Source organism: Macaca mulatta, chromosome 7 (assembly GCF_049350105.2).
Source record: "Macaca mulatta isolate MMU2019108-1 chromosome 7, T2T-MMU8v2.0, whole genome shotgun sequence".
NCBI classification, from domain to species: domain Eukaryota; kingdom Metazoa; phylum Chordata; class Mammalia; order Primates; family Cercopithecidae; genus Macaca; species Macaca mulatta.
Window position 1 is genome coordinate 96,730,202 of NC_133412.1, and position 23,769 is coordinate 96,753,970.

A 23,769-nucleotide genomic window follows, 5' to 3' on the forward strand; every position below is an offset into this window, starting at 1 on the left:
GCCAATCTTGCTCCAAAAAAAGGTCATGGTCACTGTTTGGTTGTCTGCTGCTGGTTTGATCCACTACAGCTTTCTGAATCCTGGCAAAGCCATTACTTGTAAGAAGACCGCTCAGCAAATTGATGAGATGCACTGAAAACTGCAACACCTGCAGCAGGCATCGGTCAACAGAAAAGGCCCAGTTCTCCACGACAAGGTCCAACCACTCATTGCACAACCAACATTTCAAAAGTTGAATGAATTGGGCTTTGAAATTTTGCCTCATCTGTCATATTCGCCAGACATCTCACCAACTGACTACTACTTCTTCAAGTATCTCGACAACTTTTTGCAGGGAAAACACTTCCACAACAAGCAGGATGCAGAAAGTGCTTTCCAAGAGTTCACTGAATCCTGAAGGATGGATTTTTATGCTACAGGAATAAATAAACTTATTTCTTATTGGCAAAAATGTGTTGATTGTAATGGTTCCTATTTTTATTACTAAAGATGTGTTTGAGCCTAGTTATAATGATTTAAATAATTTGATAATTATTATATTATTATATTATTAATACTATGTAATTAGTCATATTTTGCATTCCAAACCCTTTCTTTGAAAACTCCTATGTTCCCTTCACAAATTGAAGAATGGAATTGCTTTCTACTCTTCCCCTGCTAACATGGATAATAAAGACATCTTGCTCCCTCTTATCATAACTACTATTATTTTGACTTCTTTCCACAAGCGGCAAGCAGCTGTACTCTTTTGCTGGTTATGCTTGTTAAGTGGTATGTGCAGCATTCTGCAGAATATTACTCAGACAAGGAGTCCTGCACTTCCCCTAGGTTTCCTCCCAAGGCATGGGTGGGGCCTTTTCAGAAACCCTCCTCCCCCCTTTCTGAATTCTGGGGCTATAAATTCCAGGAATCTTTGAGTTGTTCAGATAGAATCTGCAGTGCCTGAAATCCAGCCTGCTGCTTACTCACATCCTCACACTCAGTTGCAGACTGGCTGACAGAAGGGCTGCCGACCTGCACTGCTGACAGACAGGTGTACAGCAAGGTAAGCCTGGGCCAGCATCACCACTGCCCAGGGCAGGCATGATATGGCTCTGGTTGGGGCTAGTGTGCCTCACTGCCTTGTGTTGGGTCTATAATGACTGGAACCGCACATCATCACTCCTATTTACTTTTTATGTTGATGCTTCTTTCTTCCTGGCTCTATGTCTGCAGCTCAGTGTATTTCTTCTTTGATTATCGTTACAAACCTCTTGGGGCTATCAGAGTCCTTTGGACCACCCAAGTCAACCCCTTATTTTACTGTGATATGGATGGAGCAAGAGGGGAACAGACTTGCCCAAGATCACAGAGCTTCTGCTGATATCTCCTTAGTGCTGATGAAAAAGAGTCAAACTGTAAAATATTTGAAGAGATTTATTCTGAGCCAAATGTGAGGACCATGACCCATGACACAGGTCCAGGAGGTCCTGAGAATATATGCCCAAGGTGGTTGGGTTACAGCTTGATTTTATACATCTTAGGAGAACAGAAGCTACAGGCAGAGACACAAGTCAATACATGTAAGGGTTACATTGTTTAGGCCCAGAAAGGCAGGACATCTTGGAGTGGGGGCTTCCAGGTCATAGGTGGATTTAAAGATTTTCTGATTGGCAACTGGTTGAAAGGGTTAAGCTCTGCCCAAAGAGTTGAGGTCAATAGAAAGAAATGTTTGCAGTTAAGATAAGGGGAGTTGTGGAAGCCAAGGTTCTTGTTATGTAGATGAAGCCTCCAGGTAGTAGGCCTGATAGATAATAGATTGTAAATATATTTTATCAGACCCTAAAAGGTGCCAGACTCTTAGTTAAATCTCTCTTGGATCAGGAAAAGACCTGGAAAGGGAAGGGGATTTTCTATAGGATGTAAATTTTCCTCACGAAAGACAGCTTTGCAAGGCCATTTCAAAAAATGTCAAAGAAATGCATTTTGGTGTAAAATACTTCAGTTTTTTTCAGGACCTGCTATCTGTCATGTGATGCTATACTAGAGTCAGGTTAGAATTTCATATCTTATTGCTACAAAGTCTGTTTTTTGAGCCATAAGATCTCCATTTTAATGTAATGCTGGTCAGTCATGCCTGAACTCAAAAGGGAGGAGGGTATAATGAGGCATGTCCAATCCCACATTCCCATCATGGCCTGCACTGGTTTTTAAGGTTGACTTTGGAATGCCCTTTGCCAAGTGGAGGAGTGCTTTCAGTTCGTTGGGGAGCTTAGAATTTTATTTCCTGTTTACATTATTCTTTCTTTTCTGATTTTCAATGTTTCTAACTCTTCCATGTTTCTCATTCTTTCTCCTCTAATCTTTGTTTTCTTCCTCCACCCACCCGCCACCCCTTTCCGTTTCCCTTCTCTTCTCTCTTTGGACCAGTGCTGAAGACCATTCACCTCCAAGATGGGACTGGGTTAAGGGTGTGTCCATTCAGCTTCCCTACCCCCAATTTGGGCATCTGAATTGATCAGCATGGAAAGGGGTATCAGAGTGGGCAGTGCCAAGCTCAGGGACCATTGTAAGCTCCCAGGACCTGTGGTCAATTCTGCTCCAGCTGACCCAGCTGACTGTTTTGGGGAAAGCATGAGTGAGTGGGGAAGGGTGAACCAGAGGCCTTGGAAGCTGCTCACTCTTCCCATCCTCCCAGCCAAAAGAGGGGCTTTACCTGGGAAGGGGAAGCAGGGGAGACAGAGGAGGCCTGACTTCATTTCTGCAGATTGTTTACCTGCAACAGGCCAGACAGAGTTGCCTTTCCTTACAATAGGTCAGCTTTCCTGCAAACCACATTGAGGCAAGTTCAGACAAGCAGGGCTTGGTGAGAACGGTTAGAAGCCAGAAAAGGGACAGCCAGACTTGCTGAGACAGGAACATTTCTCAGAGGTGCTGTTACTCTAGCCTTCCAGCAGGGGGCGTCCTGTCCCGACAAAAGGCGAGTCCTCTTTTTCCTCCTGTCCTCGCAGTCAAGGAGACTGGATTCCCCTCAACCTCAAAAGGGGGTTAATCTATGCTCGCAGCAGAGGGAGAGGAGTTCCCCAGGGGGGCATAACGATGTTCAGAATCTGGTGTCCTGTTTAGAAAGGTAGACCAATCAGGAGCTGAAACCTATTGTCTCCACGAAATGCAAGGCTGTAAATATGACCTTGCAGGAAGGAGAGAGGGCGTGTGAAAGAGAAAGCGAGAGCAACAGCAGGCAGAGTGGAAGCAGTTGGGAGGAAAGAGCGGGGAGGTCTAGGACCTGCAAAGATTGTTTTTGGAAATACAATATCAGAAGAGACATAAATCGGAAACCAAAGCTTCCTTCCCAAAGCAGAGCATTTGGTCGCCTGCATTTTGATACTGAGTACAGACTGATATTTAATAGAAAATTTCTTCACAATTCCTGAGCAGCACCCATTCACTTATAATTTATAGATACAGACCCCTAACTCGAGGGAACTGAGTTATGCAAGGGTTGCTAAGGAACAAGGGGAGATGCAGCAGGTAAGGCAGGGGTTGCTTAGTAACCAGGAGTCCTTTGGTGATGGAGTGGCCAGAGCAGGTCTGGAACTGATGAGGGTCTGTAGGCAGAGTCATCCCATACCAGAGCCTCCTGAAATTTCACATCTGTCGGCCCCTTGGCCCAGAGCTGCCAGAGCCTGCCTCTCTTCACCTTCCTGGCACTGTCCCGTCCCACATGAAAAGCACACTCCCAAGTCCCTGAGTGCCCTGCTAACCCCTTGCTCGAACCACTGCCTCCCTCCCTCTCTCAGCAGGAAGCTGATCAGATTCTTCCATTAGAATAGGGGATGGCAAGCCAATGGGAATCCCACATGGGGGAAGGCAGGAGCCTCTGGGCTAACATGAATGAGGAGCTGGGAAATTAGGGTTTGGGTGAAAGAGGGTCACCTAGAGAAGCAACCCTAGCATTTTCCAGTTCATGGTGAAATATCTTCATACGTGAGTCTCCCATGCCAGATCCTCTCCCTGCCTTCACATCTGCACATAACTAGAGAGGCACACCCTTCCCTTCTGAAGGGCCTCCTGAGGGCACAGGTCTCCACACAGCAGCCTGGCTGGCTGTGGCTGCTTTAATTGGCCCAGCTCCACAGACCTCCCTTCAGAGAGCTTCAATCAGCACCGGCCTGCTGGAGTCATTCAAAACTGCAGTCTGCTTTCTCAGACATGAGCCCTCCATTCTCTGTATTCCAGACACATAGGCATCCCTGCTCTCTCCCAAACACCCTGGACATCCACACCCTCCATTCCTCCTCTCAGCCTGTTCCCCTTAACAGGAGGATCTATTCTGTTGTGTCAAAATCCTCAGTCTTCCAGGTCCTATACCTGCAACTTTCCCAGCCTGATTATCTCACCAGCCTTATTGAGCACTCGTGTGTTCCAAGCCCTGGGCCCCATGAGGGAGGAGTGGAGCATTCAAGGAACTCATGTGACACTCATTACTGATCCTCTGCTTCCTGGCTAGGATACTCCATGGAAACCCTCTGTGAACTGAATGTTTAAAATCAGAAAGTTTTGCTTATTTAAAGCAAAGCCCTTTGCATAGAACATCTTTGAGAAAGTATCTGAGATGCTGGCAGATTTTCTTCTGAGAAGGGAATTGGAGGATTTAGTTTTTGAATTAGTTTTAACCTGCTTGAATTTTAAAATTTACCATGAGCAGGTAATCTTTACTTTTAAACTTTTAAATTGTGAATTATAACACATACATAAAAAGCATCCACATACATAGGCGATATTATATATCTTCCTGGATGTCATGTAGGCATCATTTGCTTATCAAATACAACATTGTCAGCACCCTAGAAGCTCTTTAATTTGCCCCTTCTTCTTTTTTTTTTTTTTTTTTTTTTTTAGACGGAGTCTCCCTCTGTCTCCCAGCATGGAGTGCAGTGGCTTAATCTTGCCTCACTGCAACCTCCAACTCCTGGGTTCAAGCAATTCTCCTGCCTCTGCCTCAGTCTCCCAAGTAGCTGGGACTATAGGCACATGCCACCACACCTGGCTCATTTTTGTATTTTTCATAGAGATGAGGTTTCACCATGTTGGCTAGGCTGGTCTCCATCTCCTGACCTCAAGTAATCCACCTGCCTCGGCCTCCAAAGTGCTGGGAATATAGGCATGAACCACCGTGCCTAGCCTATTTGCCCCTTCTTAGTCATAACTGCCTCCCCACAGCTTTACCCAAGAAATACCCACTCTCCTGACTTTTGTGGTGATCACTGCCCTGCATTTCTCTATTTTTGTCACCTGTTTGCCTTCTTAAGCAACAGATTTGTTTTACCTGTTGCTGCAACTTGTGGATTCACATAACATGTATCCTTTTGTGTCTGACTTCTTTACTCAAAAATATGTATATATATTTTATTTTATTTTTATTTTTTACTTTTTTATTTTTATTATACTTTAAGTTCTAGGGTACATGTGCACGACGTGCAGGTTTGTTACATATGTATACATGTGCCATGTTGGTGTACTGCACCCATCAACTCGTCAGCACCCATCAACTCGTCATTTACATTAGTTATAACTCTCAATGCCATCCCTCCCCCCTCCTCATAATAGGCTCCAGTATGTGATGTTCCCCTTCCCAAGTCCAAGTGATCTCATTGTTCAATTCCCACCTATGAGTGAGAACATGCAGTGTTTGGTTTTCTGTTCTTTTGAAAGTTTGCTGAGAATGATGGTTTCTAACTACACCCACGTCCCTACAAAGGACACGAACTCATCCTTTTTCATAGCTGCATAGTATTCCATGGTGTATATGTGCCACGATTTGCATTTCTCTGATGGCCAGTGAGGGCGAGCATTTTTTCATGTGTCCGTTGGCTGTATGAATGTCTTCTTTTGAGAAATGTCTGTTCATATCCTTTGCCTACTTTTTCATGGGGTTTTTTGTTTTTTTCTTGTAAATTTGTTTGAGTTCTTTGTAGGGTCTAGATATTAGCCCTTTGTCAGATGAGTAGATTGCAAAAATTTTCTCCCATTCTGTAGGTTGCCTGTTCACTCTAATGGTAGTTTCTCTTGCTGTGCAGAAGCTCTGCAGTGTAATTAGATCCCATTTGTCAATTTTAGCTTTTGTTGCCGTTGCTTTTGATGTTTTAGACATGAAATCCTTACCCATGCCTATGTCCTGAATGGTATTACCTAGGTTTTCTTCTAGGGTTTTTATGGTATTAGGTCTAACATTTAAGTCTCTAATCCATCTTGAATTAATTTTTGTATAAGGAGTAAGGAAAGGATCCAGTTACAGCTTTCTACTTATGGCTAGCCAATTTTCCCAGCACCATTTATTAAATAGGGAATCCTTTCCCTATTTCTTGGTTTTCTCAGGTTTGTCAAAGATCAGATGGCTGTAGATGCATGGTATTATTTCTGAGGGTTCTATTCTGTTCCATTGGTCTATCTCTCTGTTTTGGTATCATTACCATGCTGTTTTGGTTACTGTAGCCTTGTAGTATAGTTTGAAGTCAGGTAGCGTGATGCCTCCAGCTTTGTTCTTTTGACTTAGGATTGTCTTGGCAATGCAGGCTCTTTTTTGGTTCCATATCAACTTTAAAGCAGTTTTTTCCAATTCTGTGAAGAAAGTAATTGGTAACTTGATGGGGATGGCATTGAATCTGTAATTTACCTTGGGCAGTATGACCATTTTCAAGATATTGATTCTTCTTAGCCATGAGCGTGGTATGTTCTTCCATTTGTTTGTGTCCTCTTTTATTTCACTGAGCAGTGGTTTGTAGTTCTCCCTGAAGAGGTCCTTTACATCCCTTGTGAGTTGTATTTCTAGGTATTTTATTCTCTTTGAAGCAATTGTGAATGGAAGTTCATTCATGATTTGGCTCTCTGTTTGTCTGTTACCGGTGTATAAGAATGCTTGTGATTTTTGCACATTAATTTTGTATCCTGAGACTTTGCTGAAGTTGCTTATCAGCTTAAGGAGATTCTGGGCTGAGATAATGGGGTTTTCTAAGTATACAATCATGTCATCTGCAAACAGGGACAATTTGATTTCTTCTTTTCCTAATTGAATACCGTTTATTTCTTTCTCTTGCCTGATTGCCCTAGCCAGAACTTCCAACACTATGTTGAATAGGAGTGGTGAGAGAGGGCATCCCTGTCTTGTGCCAGTTTTCAAAGGGAATGCTTCCAGTTTTTGCCCATTCAGTATGATATTGGCTGTGGGTTTGTCATAAATAGCTCTTATGATTTTGAGATACATTCCATCAATACCGAATTTATTGAGAGATTTTAGCATGAAGGGCTGTTGAATTTTGTCAAAGGCCTTTTCTGCATCTATTGAAATAATCATGTGGTTTTTGTCTTTGGTTCTGTTTATATGCTGCATTATGTTTATTGATTTGTGTAAGTTGAACCAGCCTTGCATCCCAGGGATGAAGCCCACTTGATCATGGTGGATAAGTTTTTTGATGTGCTGTTAGATTCGGTTTACTAGTATTTTATTGAGGATTTTTGCATCGATGTTCATCAGGGATATTGGTCTAAAATTCTCTTTTTTTGTTGTATCTCTGCCAGGCTTTGGTATCAGGATGATGTTGGCCTGATAAAGTGAGTTAGGGAGGATTCTCTCTTTTTCTATTGATTGGAATAGTTTCAGAAGGAATGGTACCAGCTCCTCCTCGTACCTCTGGTAGAATTCAGCTGTGAATCCATCTGGTCCTGGACTTTTTTTGGTTGGTAGGCTATTAATTATTGCCTCAATTTCAGAGCCTGCTATTGGTCTATTCAGGGATTCAACTTCTTCCTGGTTTAGTCTTGGGAGAGTGTAAGTGTCCAGGAAATTATCCATTTCTTCTAGATTTTCTAGTTTATTTGCGTAGAGGTGTTTATAGTATTCTCTGATGGTAGTTTGTATTTTTGTGGGGTCAGTGGTGATATCGCCTTTATCATTTTTTATTGCGTCTATTTGATTCTTCTCTCTTTTCTTCTTTATTAGTCTTGCTAGTGGTCAATCAATTTTGTTGATCTTTTCAAAAAACCAGTTCCTGGATTCATTGATTTTTTGGAGGGTTTTTTGTGTCTCTATCTCCTTCAGTTCTGCTCTGATCTTAGTTATTTCTTGCCTTCTGCTAGCTTTTGAATGTGTTTGCTCTTGCTTCTCTAGTTCTTTTAGTTGTGATGTTCATTTTAGATCTTTCCAGCTTTCTCTTGTGGGCATTTAGTGCTATAAATTTCCCTCTACATGCTGCTTTAAATGTGTCCCAGAGATTCTGGTATATTGTATATTTGTTCTCATTGGTTTCAAAGAACATCTTTATTTCTGCCTTCATTTCCTTATGTGCCCAGTAGTCATTCAGGAAGAGGTTGTTCAGTTTCCATGTAGTTGAGCGGTTTTGATTGAGTTTCTTAGTCCTGAGTTCTAGTTTGATTGCACTGTGGTCTGAGAGACAGTTTGTTATAATTTCTGTTCTTTTACATTTGCTGAGGAGTGTTTTACTTCCAACTATGTGATCAATTTTGGAATAAGTGCAATGTGGTGCTGGGAAGAATGTATATTCTCTTGATTTGGGGTGGAGATTTCTGTAGATGTCTATTAGGTCTGCTTGGTGCAGAGTTGAGTTCAATTCCTGGATATCCTTGTTAACTTTCTGTCTTGTTGATCTGTCTAATGTTGACAGTGGAGTGTTGAAGTCTCCCATTATTATTGTATGGGAGTCTAAGTCTCTTTGTAAGTCTCTAAGGGCTTGCTTTACGAATATGGGTGCTCCTGTATTGGGTGCATATGTATTTACGATAGTTAGCTCTTCCTGTTGAATTGATCCCTTTACCATTATGTGATGGCCTTCTTTGTTTCTTTTGATCTTTGATGGTTTAAAGTCTGTTTTTTTTTTTTTTTTTTTTTTTTTTGAGATGGAGTCTTGCTCTGTTGCCTGGGCTGGAGTGCACTGGTGCGATCTCAGCTCACTGCAAGCTCCGCCTCCCGGGTTCATGCCATTCTCCTGCCTCAGCCTCCCGAGTAGCTGGGACCACAGGCGCCGCCACCTCACCCGGCTAGTTTTTTTTTTTTTTTTTGTATTTTTTAGTAGAGATGGGGTTTCACCGTATTAGCCAGGATGGTCTCGATCTCCTGACCTCATGATCCGCCCGTCTCGGCCTCCCAAAGTGCTGGGATTACAGGCTTGAGCCACCGCGCCCGGCCTAAAGTCTGTTTTATCAGAGACTAGGATTGCAACCCCTGCTTTTTTTGCTCTCCATTTGCTTGGTAGATCTTCTTCCATCCCTTTATTTTGAGCCTATGTGTGTCTCTGCATGTGAGATGGGTCTCCTGAATACAGCAAACTGATGGGTCTTGACTCTGTATCCAGTTTGCCAGTCTGTATCTTTTAATTGGACCATTTAGTCCATTTACATTTAAGGTTAATATTGTTATGTGTGAACTTGATCCTGTCATTGTGATATTAGCTGGTTATTTTGCTCATTAGTTGATGCAGTTTCTTCCTAGCATCAGTGGTCTTTACCTTTTGGCATGTTTTTGCAATGGCTCATACTGGTTGTTCCTTTCCATGTTTAGTGCTTCCTTCAGGGTCTCTTGTAGGGCAGGCCTGATGGTGACAAAATCTCTAAGCATTTGCTTGTCTGTAAAGGATTTTATTTCTCCTTCACTTATGAAACTTAGTTTGGTTGGATATGAAATTCTGGGTTGAAAATTCTTTTCTTTAAGAATGTTGAATATTGGCCCCCACTCTCTTCTGACTTGGAGAATTTCTGTGGAGAGATTTGCTGTTAGTCTGATAGGCTTCCCTTTGTGTGTAACCCAACCTTTCTCTTTGGCTGCCCTTAACATTTTTTCCTTCATTTCAACTTTGGTGAATCTGACAATTATGTGTCTTGGAGTTGCTCTTCTCGAGGAGTATCTTTGTGGTGTTCTCTGTATTTCCTGGATTTGAATGTTGGCCTGCCTTACTAGGTTGGGGAAGTTCTCCTGGATGATATCCTGCCGAGTGTTTTCCAACTTGGTTCCATTTCCCCCCTCACTTTCAGGCAATCTGACGCAGATTTAGTCTTTTCACATAATCCATATTTCTTGGAGGCTTTGTTCATTTCTTTTTCCTCTTTTTTCTCTAGACTTCTCTTCTCGCTCTTTTCATTTGTTTGATCTTCAATCATTGATACTCTTTCTTCCAGTTGATTGTGTCGATTACTGAAGTTTGTGCATTTGTCACGTATTTCTCGTGTCATGGTTTTTATCTCTATCAGTTCGTTTATGGCCTTCTCTGCATTGATTATTCTAGTTATCCATTCTTCCATTCTTTTTTCAAGATTTTTACTTTCTTTGCGCTGGTTACATTGTTCCTCCTTAGCTCTGAGAAGTTTGATCAACTGAAACCTTCTTTCTCGGCTCATCAAAGTCATTCTCTGTCCAGCTTTGATCTGTTGCTGGCGATGAGGTGTGTTCCTTTGGAGGGGGAGATGTGCTCTGATTTTTTGAATTTCCAGCTTTTCTGCCCTGCTTTTTTCCCATCTTTGTGGTTTTATCTGCCGTTGGTCTTTGATGACGGTGACGAACTGATGGGGTTTTGGTGTGGGTGTCCTTTCTGTTTGTCAGTTTTCCTTCTAACAGTCAGGACCCTCAGCTGTAGGTCTGTTGCAGATTGCTTGAGTTCCACTCCAGACCTTGTTTGTCTGGGTATCAGCAACAGAGACTGCAGAAGACAGAATATTGCTGAACAGCGAGTGTTGCTGTCTGATTCTTGCTCTGGAAGCTTTGTCTCAGGGGTGTACCCCACTGAGCGAGGTATGAGGTGTTGGTCTGCACCTAGTGGGGGATGTCTCCCACTTAGGCTACTCAGGGGTCAGGGACCCACTTGAGCAGGCAGTCTGTCCATTCTCAGATCTCAAACTCCATGCTGGGAGATCCACTGCTCTCTTCAAAGCTGCCAGACAGGATCCTTTACCTCTGCTGAGGTTTCTGCTGCTTTTTGTTTAGCTATGCCCTGTCCCCAGAGGTGGAGTCTACAGAGACAGGCAGGCCCCCTTGAGCTGCGGTGGGCTCCACCCAGTTCGAGCTTCCTGGCAGCTTTGTTTACCTACTTAAGCCTCAGCAATGGCGGGCACCCCTCCCCCAGCCTCGCTGCCACCTTGCAGTTAGATCTCAGACTGCTGTGCTAGCAAGGAGGGAGGCTCTGTGGGCGTGGAACCCTCCCATCCAGGTGTGGCATATAATCTCCTGGTGTGCCGTTTGCTAAGACCCTTGGTAAAGTGCAGTATTAGGGAGGGAGTTACCCGATTTTCCAGGTGTTGTGTGTCTCAGTTTCCCTTGGCTAGGAAAAGGGATTCCCTTTCCCCTTGTACTTCCCAGGTGAGGCGATGGCTCGCCCTGCTTCAGCTCTCGCTGGTCAGGCTGCACCAGCTGACCAGCACTGATTGTCCGGCACTCCCCAGTGAGATGAACCCGGTACCTCAGTTGAAAATGCAGAAATCACCCGTCCTCTGTGTTGCTCATGCTGGGAGCTGGAGGCTGGAGCTGCTCCTATTCAGCCATCTTGCTCCGGGACCAACAATATATTTTTTTAGATTCCTTTATGTTGTTCAGTGTGACTTCAGTTCATTCATTTTCATTATTGTACAGTATTCCATTATAGAAATGCAACATGATTTGTTTATGAGTTCCACCATTAATAGGCATATAGACTTTGATATGGTTTAGGTATGTGTCCCTGCCCAAATCTCGTGTCGAATTGTAATCTCCATTGTTGGAGGAGGGGGCCTAGTGGAAGGTGATTGGATCATGGGGGTTAGATTTCCCCTTTGCTGTTCTTGTGATAGTCAGTGAGTTCACATGAGATCTGGTTGTTAAAAGCGTGTAGCACCTCCTGCTTTGCTCTGCTCCAGCTGTGTAAGACCTGCCTGCTTCACTTCACCTTCTACCCTAATTGTAAGTTTCCTGAGGCCTTCCAAGCCTTGCTTCCTGTGCAGCCTGTGGAATTGTGAGTCAATTAAACCTTGTTTCTTTATAAATTACCCAGTCTCAGGTAGGATTTTTTTTTTTTTTTTTTTTTTTTTTTTAGCGAGGGTCTTGCCCTGTCTCCCAGGCTGGAGCATGGTGTGCAATCTCAGCTCACTGCAGCCTTGACCTCCTGGGCTCAAGAAATCATCCCATCTTAGGCTCCTGAGTAGTTGACTACAGGTGCACACCACCACACTTAGCTAATTTTTGTAGAGACAGGATTTCACCATGTTGCCCAGGCTGGTCTCAAACTCCTGAGCTCAAGGGATATGCCCACCTTGGCCTCTCAGAGTACTGGGATTACAGGTGTGAGCTACCGTGCCTGGCCTCAGGTAGTTCTTTATCGCAGTGTGAAAACAAACTAATACAGACTTGTTTCCAGTTTGGAACATTCTAAGCAGGCTTCTGTGAACGTGTGTGTACAGTGTCTTGGTGCACACATGACCTCCTTTCTGTAGGATGCTAGTTACCTCTACAGAGTCAGAGATCTATATTTTCAACTTCTCCATATAACGCCAAATCATTTCCTGAAGTGATTATGTGTCCAGAATTGGTGGGTTCTTGGTCTCACTGACTTCAAGAATGAAGCCACGGACCCTTGCGGTGAGTGTTACAGTTCCTAAAGATGGTAGTCCAGAGTCTGTTCCTTTAGATGTCCAGGTGTGTCTGGAGCTTCTTCCTTCTGGTAGGTTCGTGGTCTCTGACAGGAGTGAAGCTGCAGACCTTCATGGTGAGTGTTACAGCTTTTAAAGGTGGTGCGTCTGGAGTTGTTCGTTCCTCCCGGTGGGTGGGTTTGTGGTCTCGCTGGCTTCAGGAGTGAAGCTGCAGACCTTCGTGGTGAGTGTTACAGCTCATAAAGGCAGCATGGATCCAAAGAGTGATCAGCAGCAAGATTTATTGCAAAGAGCAAAAGAACAAAGCTTCCACCAGTGTGGAAGGGGACCCGAGACAGTTGCTGCTGGCTGGCTGGGCAGCCTGCTTTTATTCCCTTATCTGACCCCACCCACATCCTGCTGATTGGTCCATTTTACAGAGAGCTGATTGGTCCGTTTTACAGAGAGCTGATTGGTCCATTTTACAGAGAGCTGACTGGTCCATTTTGTCAGAGTGCTGATTAGTGCATTTACAATCCCTGAGATAGACACAGAGTGCTGACTGGTGCATTTACAATCCTCTAGCTAGACATAAAAGTTCTCCAAGTCTCCACTAGGTTAACTAGATACAGAGTAGTGACTGGTGTATTTACAAACCCTGAACTAGACACAGAGTGCTGGTTGGTGTATTTACAAACCCTGAGCTAGACACAGAGTGCTAGACACAAAAGTTCTCCAAGTCCCCACTAGGTCAACCAGACACAGAGCACTGATTGGTGTATTCACAAACCTTGAGCCAGATGCAGAGTGCTGACTGGTGTATCCACAAACTCTGAGCTAGACACAGAGTGCTGATTGGCACATTCACAACCCCCTAGTTAGACACAAGAGTCCTCCAAGTCCCTACTAGACTCAGGAGCCCAGCTGGCTTCACCTAGTGGATCCTGTGCCAGGGCCACAGGTGGAGCTGCCCACCAGTCCCACGCCATGCACCCATACTCCTCAGCCTCTGGGCAGTTGACGAGACCGAGTGCCGTGGAGCAAGGGGCAGGCTGGCACTGCTAGGGGACCCAGTGCACCCACGGCAGCTGCTGGCCCAGCTGCTAAGCCCCTCACTGCCCTGAACCAGCAGTGCCGGCTGGCTGCTCTGAGTGTGGGGCCTGCTGAGCCCGCACCTGCAGGAACTCGCACTGGTCTGTGAGCACTGCATGCAGCCCCAGTTCCCACCCATGCCTCTCCCTCCACACCTCCCCACAAGCAGAGGGAGCTGGCTCTAGCCTTGGCCAGCCCAGAGAGGGGCTCCCACAGTGCAGTGGTGGGCTAAAGGGCTCCTCAAGTGCTGCCAGAGTGGACACCAAGGCTGAGGAAGCACTGAGAGTGAGGGCTCCTAGTACATTGTTACCTTTCAATTGTACTTACCCTGTATCCAGCAGTGAATGAGAGTTTCTGTTGGTTTTGCTTTTTCAGCTAGAAGTGAAAGGTAACAACGTGCCAGCAGCCGTCACTCACTCTCCACCTCGGTGTTCACTCTGGCCATGTTCAAGGAGCCCTTCAGCCCACTGCTGAGCTGTGGGGTACCCTCTGGGGCTGGCCGAGGCTGGAGCTGGCTCCTTCTGCTCATGGGGAGGTGTGGAGGGAGAGGTGTGGGCAGGAGCTGGGGCTGCACGTGGCACTCACGGGCCAGTGTGGGTTCCGGGTGGGCATGGGCTCAGCCCTGCACTCACCCAGAACCAGCACAGGCTGGCACCTGCTGGGCTTGATCGGGGGATGAGCTCCCTCTGGGCTGCCGGAATGCCCTGGCTAGGTGCTGCAAAGTCCCATGGAGAGTGCCATTGAGAGGTGAAATTGGCTGGGCTTCTGGGTCAGGTGGGGACCTAGAGAACTTTTCTGTCTAGCTAAAGGTTTGTAAACGCACCAATCAGCACTCTGTGTCTAGCTAAAGGTTTGTAAATGCACCAATCAGCACTCTGTGTCTAGCTAATCTGGTGGGGACTTGGAGAACTTATGTGTCTAGCTAAAGGATTGTAAATGCACCAATCAGCACTCTGTCAAAATGGACCAATCAGCTCTCTGTAAAACAGACCAATCAGCTCTCTGTAAAATGGACCAATCAGGTCTCTATAAAATGGACCGATCAGCAGGATGTGGGTGGGGCCAGATAAGGCAATAAAAGCAGGCCACCTGAGCCAGCAGTGGCAACCCACTCGAGTCCCCTTCCATGCTGTGGAAGCTTTGTTCTTTCGCTCCTCACAATAAATCTTGCCGCTGCTCAGTCTTTGGGTCCGTGCCGCTTTTAAGAGCTGAAACTCTCACTGCGAAGGTCTGCAACTTCACTCCTGAGCCCAGCAAGACCACAAACCCACTGGAAGGAATGAACAACTCCAGATGTGCCGCCTTTAAGAGCTGTAACAGTTACTGTGAAGGTCTGCAGCTTCACTCCTGAAGCCAGCAAGACCACAAACCCACTGGGAGGAACGAACAACTCTGGACAGGAGGAACGAACAAGTCCGGACACACCATCTTTGAGAACTGTAACACTCACCTGAGAGTCCACGGCTTCATTCTTGAAGTCAGCAAGACCAAGAACCCACCAATTCCAAACACATTTTGGTGACCACAAAGGGGCTATCACCTATCGCCAAGCGGTGAGATTATCACCAAGTGGTGAGACCATCGCCTATCACCAAGCTGGGAGACTATCACCAAGTGGTGAGTACCATCAGACCCCTTTCACTTCCTGTTCTGTCCTATTTTTCCTTAGAGTTTGGGGGCTAAATACCAGGCACCTGTCGGCCAGTTAAAAGCGACTAGTGCGGCCGCTGGACTAAAGACATGGGTGTCAGGCCTTCTGGGAAAGGGCTCTCTAACAACCCCCAACTCTTCGGAGTTGGGAACGTTGGTTTGCCTGGAAGCAGCTTCTGCTTTTCCTGTACTTCTGGGCTGAGCTGAAGGTCGACAGAGAGGAAAGCCATTCAGCTCTGGGGTCCCAACAAGTTGGTTGACCCTGTGGCCACGAGTGGAATTCTTAAAGGCATGTCGCTCAAGTGAGACTCGCCCATCTGTCCTATCTATCCTGACCCTTGTCCCCTGGGTCCTAATGCCTGCCAGACATACTTCCTCTTGCCTCTCTTCTCCAAGGCTAGTCCCGCTTCTAAAAAACCACTCCCTGTCTCTGGTGCTTTTCTAGTTTCTCCTATAAGAATGATTTCTAGTATAAATTTCAGTACTCTGTTACCTTCTTTAGGCATCTGGGCTCACCAATCAGAAAGATATAATTTTTGCCCAAAGCCCCATGGTAGGGGGGACTATCTGGGATTTTAGGATCCCTCCTCAGACAAGCAGGCCTAACAAAAGCTATTCCTGAAACTAGGATATGGGGAATCTCAGAAATTGTATCCTTCCTTTTCATATAAGTGAGGACAAAAGGTGTCACTCTTCCAACCCTGGAGATCTCTTTCCTCCCTCAGGGTATGGCCCTACAATTCATTTTTGGGGCATAACATGGTTATAGGACATGGGTAAGGTCCCAATACTAACAGGAGAATGCTTAGGACTCTAACAGGTTTTTGAGAATGCATCAATAAGGGCCACTAAATCCAATTTTTCTTGGTCCTCCTTGTGGTCTAGGAGGAGAGGCAAGGGTGCAGCACTCTGTGTCTAGCTAATAGGGTGGGGACTTGGACAACTTTTGTATCTAGCTAGAGGATTGTAAACACACCAATCAGCACTCTGTGTCTACTGCCCAGTGCCTGACACATTGCCAGTGCTCAATGTTTGCTATGCAATGAATGGAAAAATCACCCTTGTCTACCGAATGTTGAGTCTCACATTTTAATTTGTGAATAATTTCCCCAGTTTTATAGCTTAGGAGTGTTCATGGATTGCTTTCCTGACCTGAGGTTCATGTTTGAAATTTACCCTAACCAGCCTGACTCTCTGCCACTCTCTGTTGCTGGCCTTGTCTGTCTGGAGGAAGGAGGAGGGTAGATTATCTTCATGCTCACTGAGGCATCAGTGATAAGTGAAACTGATTATTTGCCCTAGGCCTGATTCAGCAGGAAGCATCGCAGACACCAACCACCATGCTGCCAGCAGTGGCCCGGGGCCACTGGGGCTGGTTTCATCCCTGTGCTAGGCTTTCTGTGAGGATGAGCAGCACTGGGATAGACCGGAAGGGCATCCTAGCTGAACGGGTAGCTGTGGTCACAGGGTCTACCAGTGGGTGAGTGCTGGATTGCCCATGGGTCCTGACCCCTCACAGGGTCCTTGTGGCTTCCACAAGGACTCAGAGTTTCAAAGCAAGACCCACCTTTATTTGCTGATTTCCAGAACTGGGTAGAGGAAGGACAGTGGGGAGAGGCTGAGGCTGACTTGTGCCCTCCATTTCTGCATCCAGGATCGGCTTTGCCATCGCACGGCGTCTAGCCCAGGACGGGGCCCACGTGGTCATCAGCAGCCGGAAGCAGCAGAACGTGGACCGGGCTGCGGCCCAGCTGCAGAGGGAGGGACTGAGCGTGGCGGGCATTGTGTGCCACGTGGGGAAGGCTGAGGACCGGGAGCGGCTGGTGGCCACAGTGAGGGGGCAGGTGGTGGAAGGACACAGAGAGGGGAAAATGCAGAACCTTTCCTTCACTGCTCAGACCTGGGAGGGGGCCTAGAATATGTCCTGAGACCGTGACTGTGCCCAGGCTGACCTTGCTGCCCAGAAGTTCCCTCGGGAAAGTGGCCTGTTTGTGAGCGGACCCTCACCCCACCCCCAGGCCCTGGGAGAATCATTGTGGAGGAAGAGTCTGAAGGGGTGAGGGAGGTCCCCAGAGTGACCTTCCTCTCTCGGTGCCTGGCCCCAGGAGCCTGCCCTTGGGACACCTAGGTCACTTTCCTTCAGGAGAGTTTGGTTTTCGCAGGAGCCTTGTAACCATTTCTGGCTGAAGCATCTGCTCTGCAAGCTTTGCCTAAAGGCCCTATGATCTGGACTGCCCTGGGAGGGAGAGCCCTCCTTAGGCCATCTCCACACTCACCCAAGTCCTCTCCGCAGGCCCTGGAGCACTGTGGGGGCATCGACTTCCTGGTGTGCTGTGCAGGGGTCAACCCTCTGGTGGGGAGCACTCTGGGGACCAGTGAGCAGATCTGGGACAAGGTGAGAGGCCTGCCCCCGGGAGGCGGCTGAGGTCCCGGTGCCAGCTCTGCACTGGGCTCCAGCATGCCTGTGCCCACCAAGACTCTCTGTTTCCCTCCAGAGGTTATTGGAGAAGCAGGCCCTGGGTGGTAGTCCTGCCTGGCTAGCTGTCTCCCAAAATGTGCCCGGATGCTACTTTCTGGCTTGTTGATTCTTAAATCTGGCCCCTACACTTTCCACTTTCTTTTCTCTTCTCATCCCTTTTGCATTTAATCATTCAGCAGATATTTATTGCTGTGTGCCAGGCACCACCATTCCAGGCTCTAGGGATACAGCTGTGAATGGTTAGTCAGAGTCTCTCTGTAAAAGTCAAGCATTTCTGTGTGTTGCACCCTTTTGTAGAGGAAGATACAGGTCCTGTGTTTTTCTTTGGTGACCTGTGCCTCTTGCGGAGACACACTCTCTCCTGGAAGGGGGCTCCTCATTGAGTCTACAAGAACTTGCTGTCAGGACCAGATCCAGCCATCAGCATTCCAGGGGATTAGACATCCCAGCCTGCTGCCAGTCCATTTAAGGATTCTGCCACCTGGTCCACAAGGGACTGGGAGAGACCTTGTAAAATGCCTTGAAGCCCATCTTGGGCCTAATTGTTCCCCAATGACTTATGTTCCTTTCACTCTCATGTTTTGTTCCCTGTTCTCTCTGTCAGAATGCATGGTGATGAATCTCATTCTTTCTGCCATTGTGAGCATTCCCCACTCTGCCCTAAGCACTGGGTCAAAGTGTTTCCTGCCTTCTGGCCTTAGTGTGTTCTGCCTTCCTTAGCTCCTGCACTCTCATTTGCCAACATCATCTTCAGGCTGGCCCCTCCCTTCTATCTGCCCTTGGCTGGGTGCCCTTGGCTACATCCTCAGAGATGATCTGAAATTTGAGCTCCCTGCAGCCCCTGCTGAGCTGCTTCCCCAGGCTCTTTAGCTATATTCTTAATGCCTCCAAAGGATCATTTGTGAGTTTATAGCTGGGATTTTATTGCTGACAGTCTCCTAACCCTCCTGAATCATTTTCCTGTTTAGTGTCTCAGTTCACAGGATCATGACTCTTTTTCTCGAAACTGTTTGCAGTCTTCCCTCCTGAAGCTGAGGGCAGATGCCAACGATCTGACCTTACTTTCTCGGATTCTCCCCTGTTCTCCAAGGACTTGGCCTTCAGTGAGCGATTCTGTACCACTGGACAGAAATCATTGATGACTCATCCCCGATCACATCTGCCATCACCTCGGAGGTGAAATTGTCACAAAATGAGTTTAGAATTTACCAGATGCTCTGCTTTCAACTAAATGCAGTTTTCAGTAGGTGTCCTGTAAGGAGAATTCCTTACCATTCATCTTATTTTTGAGCCAGTTTTGAGGCCATCTCCAGGTAGACCCCCCCTTCTCTCTAGCAGGTTTCACCATTAGGGAAACCTCTAATCTTTTAAACCACCAAAACCACATCACCTCCATCCTTCTTCCTACCCAGTGACTCCAGCGTGCACCCTCCTTCAGGCTCATGGGTAGTTCTCTGCTCAGGACTACTTGGCACACAGAGCTACTCTCTCCTACTTTCTAATGGGGCAGTTTTCTTCATCAAGGGAGGGAGTCTCACCTTTTCTTTGGCATGGGTTTTGTTCCTGAGTCTAGGAGGGGCCTTACCTCAGCCCATCACTCAGCCTGATGCACATGGAGTTTTGGACAGATATCCTGTGGGCTGGTTGGGGTCTATTTTGTCCAGAAAACCCTTACAGCTAGCCTAATCCTCAATTCCTTCTTATTAGGGACCTCAGGGAGGTACCCTCTTCTGACATCTGGGCCACTTCTTGCAGTCATGGGGGGGTCATCCCCCACACTGGTAACGTGTCGTCAAATGGGTCACAGCAACATTCAGCTTAAGTATTTCCCCCGCCCACATCCAAGGGATTGAGTGGGCATGAGATCAGGGAGTGGAAAAAACATTGAACAGTCCTGGTCAGTTGCAGGTGTGCAGTCTCATTCCCTAGAGACGCAGGATGCAGATGACCTGAATCAGGATAGATCCCTGCAGGAGGGGTTCCTGGTGCCATGTCAGTCCCACCTGGCGCTCTGCCTTAGCTCCCAGGCTCTGCCTCTGCATCTTTCCTTGCCACTTCCTCTCTCACTTCTCCCCTGTTCCCAGACCCACCAGACAGATCCTCCAGAGTGTCAGGACCTGTGTGGCTTAGCCTGGATTCAGACTTTAGTCACAAGCAGGATCAGCATAGACATCTAGCTCCCAGAATGGCAATTCTGTTTTGTCTCCCTGTTTGTATTGGCTGCAGGAAAGCTCAGAGCCAAGTCTGCGACAATCTGGTGTGTGTAGGCCTTCACAGCCTGCGTTTTGGTAACCAAATAATAGAGTAAATGCTCAGTCCTTATCACATGCTGTGAACTGTAGGCACCAACCTCACTCTTGCTTTTTCTTATTTTTCTGCACTGATTTTTCCTTTTCTCCATTTCTTCACACATTGTACCTATTTGATTTGTTTTATGCTGTTGCATTGTGAGTATGCCTTAAATTCTATGGGGACAAGGCGAGAGCACAAGCAAATGAAAGCTCAGAGAGACAAAAAAGACTGTTCCAGAAATCTCCCTTGCTTCTAGCACCTGCTTCCGCTCCATCAGACTGTCTTCAGTCTTTCTCCAGAGGCCTCTGCTTACAGTTTGTTGTTGCTGTTTTTTTTAAGAGACAGGATCTCACTCTGCCACCCAGGCTGGAGTGCAATAGCATGATCATGGCGCACTGCAGCTTCAAACTCCTGGGCTTAAGGGATCCTCCTGCCTCAGCCTCCTGAGTAGCTAGGATTACAGGTGTGCACCACCACACCAGGCCAATTATTTAAAAAATTTCTTGTAGAGACAGGGTCTCACTATGTTGCTCAGGCTGGTCTTGAACTTTTGACCTTGAGTAATCCTCCCACCTTGGTCTCCTAAAGTGCTGAGATTACAGACATGACCCACTGCCCGCAGTCCCCATTTTCTTTGAAAGGCCTGAACATTTCCTTCCTCGTGTCAGTCCTGAACAATTCACGTTTTCAGGGCTCTGCTCACAGGCCTGTGACTTAGCCTGCCTGCCTATGAAACCATTAGCAAATTGGAAATACCTCTTGCACTAGTCAGAAGGGGGATTAGTTTCTCTTACCTGCACACAAATTGGGTCTGCTGCACAAATTACAGGGCTCCAAGCGTCTTATGAGATCAGGACCTGGGTTGACCATGTCTCTGCCCTCATCCATGCTTTGCTCTGATTTCAGATCCTAAATGTGAATGTGAAGTCCCCAGCCTTGCTGCTGAGCCAGTTGCTGCCCTACATGGAGAAGAGGTACTGCAGGGTGGAGGTGGGGACCAGTGGGAGTTGGGGACCTGAGTTGGGCACCAAAGTAGAGTCAGTAGCACAGCCGGTAGTGGGTGGAGGACAGAAGAGGTGTCTCTGGGATCTCCACATCCCTTATCTTGTCCTGCCTCACCTTCTGTGTGGCTGCCATTCCCAATTCCAGTGGCTGCAGGATGAGAGCAGTATTCCAGGGGCCCAGGCATAGTCTCCTTGGCCTTGACATCAGCAGGTTTGGTACAAGGCTATGCTTTAGTTCCTTGACCTTGTTGGCTGGTCATTGTTACCTTACCTGCTCTCTGTTCTTACCAACTTAAAACCAATGACAGGGTTAGCCCCATTCCTCTCCATAGGAAAAAGCCTTCCTCATGCCCGTGCTTGGTCTCCAGGGACTCTGCCTGTGTTCTAGGTCCTGCAGATCTGACTGTACTCCTCACAGACACACCCTTAGGAACTGGCTAGGGGCTGTCTTCAGTAGAAGGAAAGTTCCTGACCGTCACTTCAGGTCTCCCTTACCCCATCTGCTCCTTAGAGGTTGCCCATGGATAGGCACTCACCATCAGCCTTGGGTGCCTGTTCACCAAATCCACCCTGCGCTCTCCTTCAAGCACCCGGCAAGAGAGGAAGCAGAGTATAAGAGTTCTGAGCATGGACATTGTATTTATGAGAAATAGGGATGGAATCCCAGCTCTGCCATGTATTGGCTGGTACTAAACCTCTCTGAGTCTCAGTTTCTTGAACTCTGAGATGGGGATAGTAATAGGACCTGTGTTGCTTCTGTGAGGGTTACATCATTTAGTGACCGCCTGATGGTATCACCATCAGTGGTAAGCTCTTAGCTTCAGCTTTTCTTGTGTTTGTCTCATCTCAGGAAGGGTGCTGTCACCCTGGTCTCTTCCGTTGCAGCTTATTTTCCAAGAATGGTAAGTGCTTGGTCCTTGTGCTTCTCAGTGGTGTAGGGTGAAGGGCAACTTTGTCCTCTTCCTCAGAGCCTTACAGAGAAAATGCCTGAGACAGACCCCCACCATCCTCCTGCTGCCCTGGGCTGAGCTTGTCTCCATGTGGGTGGGACGGCTGCTGCGCCTGTGAGATCCCTGTAGGTGAGATATCCAACCAATGCTTTCCCCCACTCTCCCATATCCTAATCACTCTCTCAATTCCCCTCCCAGGAGCTGGGTGTCTACAATGTCAGCAAGACAGCGCTGCTGGCTCTCACTAGAACACTGGCATTGGAGCTGGCCCCCAAGGACATCCGGGTAAACTGCCTGGTTCCAGGAGTAATCAAGACTGACTTCAGCAAAGTGGTGAGGATTGGGTGTGTCCTCCATCTCCCAGTCTGGCTAAGTGGGAACCCTGCCCAGTGACTAAGGGATAAAGGGGTGACTGAATCCTTAGGTCAGCATGCTTATGACTGAGGTCTTCATTGTTCTCTGAACTCAGCCATGGTGCAGTCCATCCATCCTGAGAAGATGCTCCTTCTTTTGAGAAGGGCAAACCTGCCCTAGGTGCTCTGCCTGGTGGCCTTCCCGGGGCCCTGCCCATCTCCTTGTTTTAGTAGCACTGACTCTTTCATTTCTTCCGTTTCCCCAGTTACATGGGAATGAATCTCTCCTCAAGTACCTCAGGGAGTATCTTCAGATGCAGAGGCAAGTGGGATTTGGAGATTTGGTGGTCTGTGTGTGGCTGGGCAGGAGCAGTTGAGTCTATTGCAAGAGCAGACCCCTCCCTGTCATCTGACAATTCTTTTTTGCTGAAATCTGGAGTCCACATGGCCCTGGAGGGTGCAATTAGCCCTGTTGCGTCCACCTTGTTCCCCATAGAGCCCACTCCCACCTATCGTCCGTGAGCCCCAGAGCAGCAGAATCAGAGTACAAGATGCTTAACACTGTGTCTTCCTTCCATCCAGGATTGGGGAGCCGGAGGACTGTGCAGGAATCGTGTCCTTCCTGTGCTCTCCAGATGCCAGCTACATCACCGGGGAGAACATCGCAGTGGCAGGCTTCTCCTCTCGGCTCTGAGGGGAGTGGGGGTGGCTGTGCAGCTGCGGTCCCAGACCCAGGAGCCTGAGGGGGTGTCTAGGTGATTCTTTGGATCTGGAGACAGGGTCTGCCATTCTGCCAGACTAGAAATTTGGGGACTTACTCATGCTAGGCTCGAGGGAGAAGAAAAACCCTTCAGTATTCTCCTTAGGACTTATCTGCATGACTGTTGTAGATTTGGCTGATCCAATCAACATGTGGGGTTCTCGGTGTGGGGCTGGGGAGCTGAAGGATTTTATGGAGCTGTTGCTTTGGAGGAACCTTAAGGGAAAGGAGTAGAAGCTCAGGCCTCTGAAGGATCTCAGCTCCTCCTCTCTGTAATTTGTGCTTTAAGCATTTTTTTTTTCCCCTAAAATAAACTCAAATTTATCCTCAAGTCTGGAAGCGTCTGTCAAGGGTAGAGCCCAGGGCAGCATGGTGGGAAGAGGCCTCTACCGCCAGCTGCCCTGAGCTTGTTGCAGACACACGGAGGTGGGAGTGAGTGTGCTGCCTTGCAGAAGGCTTTGTGTGTGCTCCATTATCTGATCTGGGCCTACTGGGGGCTCAGCAAGGTGGTGGTGGGTGACGGTGGAAAGATTCTGGGGTTCTCCCAGGGGTCCTCCAGGCTGGTACTTCTTAACATTTTCTGGGCCACACAGGGCTTTGAGAACCT

General features: G+C 47.3%; 1 protein-coding gene across 9 annotated transcripts; it reads left to right on the plus strand.

Moving 5' to 3' along the window:
• The first annotated feature begins 892 nt into the window (after positions 1-892).
• Positions 893-23,493, plus strand: DHRS2 (dehydrogenase/reductase 2). Of its 9 annotated transcripts, none has more exons than XM_077940729.1 (10): positions 918-1,045; positions 14,881-15,291; positions 16,627-16,804; positions 16,979-17,156; positions 17,618-17,719; positions 21,002-21,069; positions 21,950-22,001; positions 22,248-22,382; positions 22,669-22,724; positions 22,985-23,493. In XM_077940729.1, exons 3-10 carry the CDS (start codon positions 16,665-16,667, stop codon positions 23,094-23,096), a joined length of 843 nt encoding a protein of 280 aa, XP_077796855.1. In that variant the 5' UTR covers positions 918-1,045; positions 14,881-15,291; positions 16,627-16,664; the 3' UTR covers positions 23,097-23,493. The 9 variants fall into 9 exon arrangements, with proteins under 9 accessions (XP_077796857.1, XP_077796853.1, XP_077796850.1 ...); XM_077940730.1 differs by having other exon boundaries at positions 921-1,045; positions 14,903-15,291; positions 16,979-17,168; XM_077940728.1 differs by having other exon boundaries at positions 922-1,045; positions 14,903-15,291.
• The last annotated feature ends 276 nt before the right edge of the window (positions 23,494-23,769 follow it).